The 11505-nt window shown below is 37.6% G+C and overlaps 1 protein-coding gene across 1 annotated transcript; it reads right to left on the bottom strand.

Annotated features, from left to right (window-relative positions):
* Positions 1-9236: 9236 nt before the first annotated feature.
* Positions 9237-11102, bottom strand: LOC120354950. The gene is made up of 2 exons (XM_039443140.1): positions 10382-11102; positions 9237-9752 (listed from the first exon to the last, which is right to left on the bottom strand). Exons 1-2 carry the CDS (start codon positions 10778-10780, stop codon positions 9357-9359), a joined length of 795 nt encoding a protein of 264 aa, XP_039299074.1. The 5' UTR covers positions 10781-11102; the 3' UTR covers positions 9237-9356.
* Positions 11103-11505: the final 403 nt, after the last annotated feature.

Below are 11505 nucleotides of genomic sequence, written 5' to 3'. Positions count from 1 at the left end.
GTGTGTGTGTGTGTGTGTGTGTGTGTGTGTGTGTGTTTGTGTGTGTTTGTGTGTGTGTGTGTGTGTGTATGTGCATGTCGCATTGTATACCAATATCTTGAAATTCTGTCAAATTGCTGCTGCTGCTGCTTCTGCTCCCTTCTCCATTAATCTTCTGTTGCCCATTGCCAGCACACATTCTATGTACAAATGCATCAAATTTTGCTTTTGTCAATAATTATGATGATGATGATGATGACAATGATGGCAGTGGTGCTTGAGGAATATCTAAGCTATCAGAACATATCACAACTGAACACTGATGTAATTACTGTTCAAACACACACTTCTATATACCCCCCTCCTCCACCATGCATAATTATAGAAACACACTCTTGCTTCAAATTACTGATCTTTGCAAACTAATGTGCCTCATGGTTTTATTCCACTAATGTGTCACTTATTAAAATACAATATGCAGTCGTTAAATTTAAAGCATGTGTGTTTAGTCGTTAAAGTGCTGAATCCGAATCTGAAATCACAATTTCTCTATCATCATTTTTACGAGTTTAAGGTTTTTGAAGTAGAGAATGAAACACAGATTGCCCGCCGTGACATGAAGAAAGTGGCAGCTGGCATGCGTCAGCAGAGCTTAGGCAAAGCTTGAGCGGGCATGTGACTAATTTTAATTGCTCTTGAGACGGAACTGACATGAATGGGGAAACATGGTTTCAGCTTAAGGCCAAAACACCTGCTCTTCCCCCTTCGCCATATTCTCTATTCTCGGTCAACACGTTTTGCACGTGTTATGGATAGCAAAATTATTCTGAAAGTCTATTTCTTGGAAAATCAATTCTTCATTTGCATAGTAACATCAGTATCGCGTTAGCTCTCATACAGTGCAGATGTACTCGTAGTGTAGTGCAGTAGAAGTAGTGAGTCAGCAGTTGATTGTTCACGGTATTTAAGTGGAACAAAACATTGCATCAAATTTCGGTTAAAATCCGCCGTCTTTATGCAATCGAAGTGACCTACTTTCGCGCGGCCTTCAATTTTCGTTCGCGCTCACGTTTCTGCGATCGTGAGTGAGTACGAGGGCTTTTCGAAAAGTATGTTCGCAAATTATTGACTATGGCTACGTCAAGTGGAAAATTGTTGAAACTACCCAGTTTTCTTGCCCCGGAGTTTGAAGAGCAAGAAGATGAGGAAAGCAACATCGAGAACATGGACACCACCAAACCATCAGAGATCCAGTGTTCACCGGATCGTTATATTAAATCAAATAAGCTCCATTCAGCCGCCGAGCATGCACTCTTCATCGCCTGGAAGGAGTCGGATGAGAAGAGAAAGCAGCTAGAGAAGAGCAACGTAGAACTTCAGCGGAGAATTGAAGACTTAGAATTGCGATTTCAAAAAATAGAACAGAACATTCAACAACCATGCAGTCCAGCAGTTGCTGAAAACTACTCAACTAATGAGGAGGAGTTGGCAAAAGAGACTGAGTGGATCAGGGCCCGTAACAAACGTACTACAAAGAAGAGGAAACTAAATAGTACTTTGTCTCCTGAACCAAAGAATGAGCCTACTGGTAACCATCGTCAGTTGAACAAAATCACCTCATTGCAGAAGAATAAAGGTGAGGAAGTAAAGAACAAGAAGAAAGAAACGCCACCGCCACCAATCATAGTGGATGGTATAAAGAGCCTGGAGTCTCTTCATAAAAGTTTGAAAAAAGTGACTTCAGATGAAAAATTTAGAATAAAGCTCTTGAGTAGAGAGACTTTCAAAGTAAATTCAGTAGATTCAGAAACGTACAGAAATATTACAAAAGAATTAATCAACGATGGTTTCAACTGGCACTCGTATGAAAACAAACAGGTGAGACCCATAAGAGTGATGATAAAAAATCTTCATCACTCCTGTAGTATAGAATCCATAATGGAGGACTTAAAGGCTAAGGGATTGCTAGTGGTAGATGTAGTGAATAAGTTGAAGTGGAAAACTAAAGAACCATTAGACATGTTCATGGTTTCGTTCAGCGCAGAAGAGAATGTTAAGAAGGTTTTTGAACTTAAACATATTCTGGGTTGCAGAGTAGAAGTTGAAGCATTGAAGAAAGTTAATCTAATACCTCAATGTAAGCGTTGCCAGGCTTTCAACCACACTCAGGCTTATTGCAACAAGGAGGCCAGATGTGTGAAGTGCGCTGGAAAACATGCATCAAAGGAGTGTACGAAACCTAGTGAAGCACTACCGAAATGCATTCATTGTGGTGAAGCTCATCCTGCAAGCTACCGTGGTTGCTCTGTAGCAATTGAGTTACAAAAAATACGTAACTCAAGTAGGGTAGCCAGTAAGAATATAACATCAAAAAATGTTGTCGATTCTCAGGCTCAGAATGTGGCTAATTCTCAAAGTAGGCCCACAGAAAAGAGAATGACTTTCGCCGAAATCGTATCCAAAGAAAATAAATCGCAGATGAAGAAAAATGAAGAAGTAAAAGACACCTCACAAATCCTACAGCTCATCTTATCTAAACTTGATAAACAAGAGAAAATAATTTCATCCCTTCAATCTCGCATCGAGAAATTAGACAATAATAGACAACAAAAACCAAAATGATTCGTTCACTAAACATAATGGAATGGAACGCAAATGGACTCTTACAACGACAACTGGAATTGGAAGCAGTTCTAAACATAGATAATGTAGATATTTGTCTCATTTCTGAGTCTCACTTTACAAAACAGTCCTACATAAAATTTAAAGGTTACAGGACCTACCACGCCTTACATCCCAACAATGTTGCGAGAGGGGGGAGTTCAATCATAATCAAAGAGAGCATTCAGCATAATGAACACGTTAAATTAGAAACTGAATGAATTCAATTGATAGGAGTATGTGTGGAAGCAGTTGATTATCGATTTGTAGTTGCAGCTGTCTACTGTCCTCCTCGATATTCATTCAGAAAAGAAGATCATCTATCAATGTTTGATATGTTGGGAACGAGATTTATCCTTGGCGGTGACTTCAATTCAAAACACATTCATTGGGGATCACGATTAACAACTCATAAGGGCAAGGTACTTTACGAAGCTGTAAGAGAGTCAAGATGTGAATCTCTTTCAACTGGAAAACCAACTTATTGGCCTACAGATACAAGTAAGATACCTGATCTCATAGACTTTTTCATAATCAAAAACATTTCAGTAAACTATTTGCAAGTAGAGGAAAGTTTTGATCTCAATTCAGACCACTCTCCAATTATTCTGAAGTTGAGTGACACTATTTTACAAAAACAAAATAATTATCCCACACTAGTTAATAAGTATACAGATTGGGATGGCTTTCAGCAAGTGTTGGAGGAAAGAATTAACCTGAATTCACCATTAACAACTGCAGATCAAATAGATGAGGAGCTGGAAAAATTTGTTACTGATATACAACAGGCAGCCTGGTGTAATACTCCGCAGACTAGGAAACGAAGAACAGTAGGAAATAATTATCCATTGGAAATAAGAGAAATGATTGCAGAGAAAAGAAGAGCTAGAAGGAGGTGGCAGCATTCACGTTCTCCTCAAGATAAAATATTACTGAATACTCTCACACAGGAACTGAAAAGAGAGATACAGTTTATTAAAAATGAATCAATCAACAGTTACTTGAGTAATTTGACAGGACAAGGCAACACTGATTACTCACTATGGAAGGCTTCTAAGAAAATAAAAACACCCATCCAACAAGTTCCTCCTATTAGGAAACTGAATGGACAATGGGCCAAGAATAATGAAGAAAAGGCACAGGCATTTGCTGATCATCTTGTGAATGTCTTCCAGCCAAACGTTGCAGCTCAAGAAGATCTAGAAATTGAAGGTAACATCATGCAGGAAAATCAAGAACTAATGAATGTCTCAGTAGAAGAAGTGAGAAAGGAAATAAAACTTATGAATGCTAAGAAAACTCCAGGATTTGACCTGATAACTGGCTTAGTCCTGAAGCATCTACCAAGGGAAGCACTCATCAAGCTAACAAACATCCTGAATGCTTCATTCAGACTCAGATTTGTACCAGGAGTCTGGAAAGTAGCTGAAGTTATAATGTTACTCAAGCCAGGAAAAGAACCACATGAAGTAGCTTCATACAGACCAATTCCATTGTTACCTGTGTTATCAAAGTTGTTTGAGAGGATATTATTGAGTAGACTCAAGCCAATAATTGAGAGAAAGCAATTAATTCCTAATCATCAATTTGGTTTCAGAAAAAAACACTCCACAATTGATCAAGTACATAGGATAGTTAATATAATAGAGAAGAGCTTGGAAGAAGAAAAGGTTTGTTCAGCAGTTTTTCTCGACATAGGGCAAGCTTTTGACAAAGTATGGCATGAGGGACTTCTTTATAAACTGAAGAAAATGCTTTCTAAGCAATTTACAGAAATATTGCAATCATATTTGACAGGAAGGTACTTTAGAGTCAAATATGAAGATTCAGTAGCCTAATACTGGGATTTCAGACGGGCTTTTTTGCGCAATTACCGAGAAATAAGGAAAAATTTTTTCGCAAATCCCCCTCCCCCTCCCCCTTCCCCCTCCCCCTCTAGAGTTTGCGCATGCGCAAACTCCCCCTCTCCTCCCCCTCTCCCTCTCCTTCTCCCTCTCCTTCTCCCTCTCCCTCTCCTTCTCCCTCTCCTTCTCCCTCTCCCTCTCCCTCTCCCACTCCCTCTCCCTCTCCCTCTCCTTCTCCTTCTCCCTCTCCCTCACCCTCTCCCTCTTCTTATCTTATCTCCCCTCTCCCAGTGAGGATGAGGGGGAGGAAGAGAGAGAGAGTGATCTTTCCCTCTCTCTCAGTGAGGGAAAAAAAATTTCCCTTTTTGGAGGAAAAATTCCCTCTCTATACTGACAGATTAAAGTGAATCCATCTAATGCTATACTGACAGATTAAAGTGAATGCTAAATGAGGGAAAAAATTCTCTACTGTCAAATTAAAGTGAATCCATATTTCTACATCTAATGCTATACTGTCAAATTAAAGTGAATGCTAAATGAGGGAAAAATTCTCTACTGTCAAATTATAGTGAATCCATATTTCTACATCTAATGCTATACTGATAGATTAAAGTGAATCTGTATAATTTCCCTTGCCAAGGTGAGGGAAAAAATAATTTCCCTTTGAGGGAAAAATTCTCTACTGACAGATTAAAGTGAATCCATATTTCTACATCTAATGCTATACTATCAGATTAAAGTGAATCCATCTAATAACTTATACTGTCAGATTAAAGTGAATCCATCTAATAACTTATACTGTAAAATTGCAAATAATTGGTTTGCTTTCCACCCGACAGTTAAGAAAAATTTCACAAATTTATATTGAAATTTTCTATGTGCTGTACAAACCGCAGGCGTTACTTTTTTTGGTAAGTGTGTTCTCCGAGAATATCTATAGTAAATTTAGTATGAACAAGCATTCCAAAAATGGCTATAGATATCCTCAGACCTATATCACTTGGGGTATCAGCTCTATTGATGTCTTAACAGAGAGAGGTCAATGATCTAAGTTGATCTTTTACATTTTTTATCTGCAATGTCATACAAGCATTTCCAAAGTTCATCGGAATTTGTAACAATAGTTGAGAAATCATTTGCACTACAATAATGTAGATGGCCTGTATCTAGTATATCGAGCAGTTCGAAAATCTCAGATAAAATTGGAAAATGTGAGGGAAAAAATAATTTCCCTGAGGAAAAAATAATTTCCCTTTCTACTATCAGATTAAAGTGAATCCATCTAATAACTTATACTGTAAAATTGCAAATAATTGGTTTGCTTTCCACCCGACAGTTAAGAAAAATTTCACAAATTTATATTGAAATTTTCTATGTGCTGTACAAACCGCAGGCGTTACTTTTTTGGTAAGTGTGTTCTCCGAGAATATCTATAGTAAATTTAGTATGAACAAGCATTCCAAAAATGGCTATAGATATCCTCAGACCTATATCACTTGGGGTATCAGCTCTATTGATGTCTTAACAGAGAGAGCCCAATGATCTAAGTTGATCTTTTACATTTTTTATCTGCAATGTCATACAAGCATTTCCAAAGTTCATCCAGAGGCGAGTTAATTTTTTGAATTTTGCAAAGCTAAAACACTGCATGACCTCGATTAAGTTATGAACAATAAAATTGATAAGGTAGGAATGTGCACTTAGCTGTAACAGTTGTGTCTGAGGGGGGCGTATCTCTTGATAAAAATGGCTATAGATATCCTCAGACCTATATCACTTGGGATATCAGCTCTATTGATGTCTTAACAGAGAGAGGTCAATGATCTAAGTTGATCTTTTACATTTTTTATCTGCAATGTCATACAAGCATTTCCAAAGTTCATCGGAATTTGTAACAATAGTTGAGAAATCATTTGCACTACAATAATGTAGATGGCCTGTATCTAGTATATCGAGCAGTTCGAAAATCTCAGATAAAATTGGAAAATGTGAGGGAAAAAATAATTTCCCTGAGGAAAAAATAATTTCCCTTTCTACTATCAGATTAAAGTGAATCCATCTAATAACTTATACTGTCAGATTAAAGTGAATCCATCTAATAACTTATACTGTAAAATTGCAAATAATTGGTTTGCTTTCCACCCGACAGTTAAGAAAAATTTCACAAATTTATATTGAAATTTTCTATGTGCTGTACAAACCGCAGGCGTTACTTTTTTTGGTAAGTGTGTTCTCCGAGAATATCTATAGTAAATTTAGTATGAACAAGCATTCCAAAAATGGCTATAGATATCCTCAGACCTATATCACTTGGGGTATCAGCTCTATTGATGTCTTAACAGAGAGAGCCCAATGATCTAAGTTGATCTTTTACATTTTTTATCTGCAATGTCATACAAGCATTTCCAAAGTTCATCCAGAGGCGAGTTAATTTTTTGAATTTTGCAAAGCTAAAACACTGCATGACCTCGATTAAGTTATGAACAATAAAATTGATAAGGTAGGAATGTGCACTTAGCTGTAACACAGTTGTCTCTGAGGGGGGCGTATCTAATTGTAGACAGACAACATGTACGAGCTTTATGCAGTCTCAATGCATGCAAGCAATAAACACACTGTAATTCCTTTCCGTTGTAGAAGAATCCATAACGTGCAAAGTTTCTTTTCTGTGCATTCGTATACATCGGTGCCAATTTCATACTTTGCATTCGATTGTTTTCGCACAAGAAATTATTTGTTTGATACATATTTTTAAACAGCAAAGAATTATAATGTTGAGCAGAGAATAAAGCACATCTTCCATCGGGTCTATATTTATGTATCTTACATGCATCATAACACCACGAAGTGGTGAAAAAGCTGAAATCAGGCTTGAGAAAGTCCTCCGGTATGCATTGTACGTTAGAATGCAATCTTCTCAAAAACTTTGCTTTCTCAGTTCCTTTTGTGAAAATTTTCTCATAACCTGCAAGGTAATCACGTATTAATGAGTCACTGTATTCTAAATCTCCATCTTCCCATTTTATTTTATGATAGTTACGTTCCAGCCATGTTACATCATTATACAATTTTGCGCTCAATTCCATCTTTGCAAATGGTGATTTGAAATGGAATACAGCATAATTATTGCACTCGTCAACGATAGCAAGTTCTTTCACAATAATTTGATTACAAGTTTGTTTAAACCAGTGAAGATCAACCGTAGCAATTTTCGTAGGTGTCTGCTTGTCGTCCACTCCTTTCTGTTCCTCTTCACGTTTCTGTTCCTCCTCACGTTTCTGCTCCTCCACCTCCTCTTCCCCCTCCTCTCCCGACTTCTGGATTGGTGTACTGCTTCTCCTTGGTTCATAATAGAAACTTGTTGATTCAATATCGTAAAGTACCGATGACTGAGTTTGAGCTTTGTCCAAAATATCAGAATCAAGATCACACTGGATACCAATAGAGCGAGTTTGTGGCTTGTCCAAAATATCAGAACACAAAGAATAGGACATGATTCCTGTTCAAAGGTAAAACTGATAATGGCTTACATTTGGCGCAGTACACACCTTATATAACCTGCAGTGATGCACTCTATCAACAAATTACTGAACTTCTCAATTTAACAGCACGTACTCTGGAGTACATATCATGTTATTTTCATAATTTCTCCGGTTTTGATTCACATTTTATTCTGAAATCGCTCGGTAAATGTAAAAAAGAAATTTCCTGCATCGCAAATACGTCAGAGAGATTTTTGACACTTTCGGTAGGCAAAATTAAATTTTTAGATTCCTACAAGTTTATGTCTGAATCCTTGGAAGTATTGGTGCGTAATTTGGTAGAAAGTACAGACATGGAAAAGAAGTTGGGGAAAGAAAGTACATTGGAAAGAACTTCCTCCAATAGAATGTTTTCATAATGATTTAACGGACACACCTCTGACACGCGAAGAATATCAACATGCACAAAGAGTGTTCTCAACATTCAATATTTTCATTACCTTTCAACTCAATGCTCGAACATTAACTAAAGTTAATTAATTAATCATTACACTAACTTAATCTAAAAGAAAAATGGAATTTTCTATTAATTTGGAATAATACTTTCAAATCGAATTCGCCTATTCAGATCATCTATTTGAAATGAATTTTCAAAATTCATTTCAAATAGTTGATGTGAAAAAGTCAAACACAATAATATTGAAAGTCATACAGATAAGAATGAATGGAATGTCAATCCAGCCAGATGTGTGTGGGGGCAACACTCAACATTCACAACAAGACCTTGTGAAGGTCGTGAATGAATGAACGCATGGCGTTCACCAGATGTGTAAGGGCCAATGGCCTCACTTCACAACAAGGAAGGCAGAGCGTTGAGCCGACCTTGACACAGTGAGCGACCGAGTGATGTCAGCTTGCCATACATCAAGCTATAAAAACACATTTTTAATTTCTTATCACTCAATGCAACTTGGAGAGTGAGTGATTGAGTTCTCTACACGTATACTAGTGTGATAGGTGAGTGAAAACTTTTTATAGAATAACATACTATTTTTTATTGATATATAACAAGTAAATTATGCGGTTAACAAAGTAGGTTATGTATATGCTGATAGGCGATGCAATTGTCACCTTAACACAATACTTGAAAATTATAGATTATAATGAAAATATATGTAATGGCTTGTGCCAAAACTAAATAACACAATACTTGAAAATTGTGATTTACAAGATATAGGTTATATTGCCGAAAGGCGATGTAATGTCAAGTCCGAAAATATATGCCGAAAGGCGATGCAATGTCAAGTCCGAAAATTTGTTACAAGATTATTAACAAAATAAGTAATAATAAAATTCATAAAATGTTAAATGGTAATATAATTATCATGATTTAAATTTTATGCATTTTGACAATGTTGATGTCGGTCATGTACTGATTAATATGTTTGACAAACAGTAACAATGATTTACATTTACTTTTAAAATTTTGGACGTCTTTGGGGGTCAAGATCAGCGTGAAACGTTCAGGTATGTAAACATCTGTTGTTCTCTGACCTGACAGCCGGATCTTGAGCACCACGCGACGTCCATGTTGATTGCAGACCTCCCTCACGTCCTCAATAGGGTAAGGCGTACCCTCCATCAACTCTCTTAGAGGAATCCAGGGTTTCGGGGCGTACCTATTGATGACAGTGAGGAAGTGCTCCTCGGGGAGAATTTCATCCTCCTCCTGCTGTAACAGCGTCATTATGGAGCTGTCCTCCTCATCCTCTTCCACCGCACGTTTCTGTTGAAAAATATTTCATTAGACTATTATTTGTTTCAGGTTATAAAATCATACAAGAGAGAGATCTTGCGCTCAACAGATTCACTACTCAAAACTGTGACTAATAACTCGCAAATTCTCTGACATGAGAGAGTGATCTTGCGCTCAACAGATTCACTACTCAAAAAATGTGAGTAATAACTTGGAAATTCTCTGACATAACTCTCAATTATCGGAAAAAAATTTTTCACTTCATTACAATCAACATAAATGATTGCAGAAAACATAAATATTTCACCTTTCATTAATCATGCAAATTTTTGTTTCACACTCAAACAACATATGATTTGATTTTTCATATATATATATGTAATCAGTATGTAATTCTCCAATTCAAATTGTTTCAGTAGGAATGTTTCATGCAACATATTTAGTAAACATGTTTAAACAATACAACCATCGTGTGAAAAATTTATCTGTGTTCGGATTAAACGCTCAGTCTTGAGACTTTGCTCACAGTAATTTCATATTTATTCGAGTAAACATATAGAGACTTGTAGTAATGTACACAAAAGATTTTATCGATTATAGATTCATAGATTATAAAATCTTTTGTGTACATTACAATAATAATATTTTTGTATGCTAACCTTCGATTGAGTGAGGACGCCGGGCTCCTCATCGTCGTCGAAAAACAGCCTCCTCTTGACAGACTGCTTGGGGGCGGGTACCGATGTGAGGGCCGCTCGTCGTGGCGCCCAAGTTGCTTGCGTCGGAGGGGTACTGTCTCCCACGATGATGCTGGAATCCTCATCTTGGACGAAGATCCCTTGTTCCTTCAAGGGATCTGAGGTTGAGGCTGAGGAGGAGGTGGCGGCAGCAGCAGAGGTGGAGGCGACAGCTGATGTTGTAGTCGTGCTGCGGCGCTTCTGCTGCTGCTGCTGCTCCCAGAAGTTGAGTTCCCTCTCCGGAGGCGGGCCGTCTGGCAAGATGAACATTTGCGAGGAGTTGGAGTTGGAGTTGAAGGATGCACGGTGTGACTTGTCCATGGTGTTTTGAAAGTGTCGAGAATTTTAGCGCATACTAATAGCTCTCTAACGTGAATGATGATTTTCCACTGAGAAAAGCGATTATATAGCAAGTCGTTTCTCTGTCTGTTGCAGGCTTGTACGAGTGAGATAGAAACACAAAGGAGGCGTGTATCACAATTGGCGAACACTGCCGATACTCCCCAGAGCTTTAGCACGACGCTAACATTATTGATTGTAAGTGAAAATTTTTGTTATATTCTCATATTTTTGTGAAATAACACTAAATTGATTTTTATAATATATATTTGGTTACAGTTATTAAATATTTCATTGTTTTTCACAGCATTTTCTCACCTCACAACTCAGTCTCATAAGCAGTTGTGCTCTCGTGAGGGAAACTTACCTGCATCGAGAAAATCATAGCCGAGGAGCTAAGCTGGAACAATACCTGAACCGAGTCGAGGAGCTGAGAGAAGCATATCCGATTATTTCATTTCGTCAAATCAACACATGTAAGTTCATTTTTACTTAAATTTTTCTCCTCCTCCTCTCCTCCGAGGACAAAACCTCTCCTCCGAGGACAATTGTTCTCCTCCGAGCACAATTTTCCTCCGTGGACAAAAATTGTCCTTTGTTCTCCTCCTCTCTCCTCCACTTGTTTAGCAGGAAAGAAAAAATGAGAGAGGAATCAGGAGAAGGGGTGAGAGCTCAATGTCATGAGGATTGTCACAATAATTTTCTTT

Source organism: Nilaparvata lugens, chromosome X (assembly GCF_014356525.2).
Source record: "Nilaparvata lugens isolate BPH chromosome X, ASM1435652v1, whole genome shotgun sequence".
Classification (NCBI taxonomy): domain Eukaryota; kingdom Metazoa; phylum Arthropoda; class Insecta; order Hemiptera; family Delphacidae; genus Nilaparvata; species Nilaparvata lugens.
This window is presented reverse-complemented; position numbering and strand designations above follow the sequence as displayed.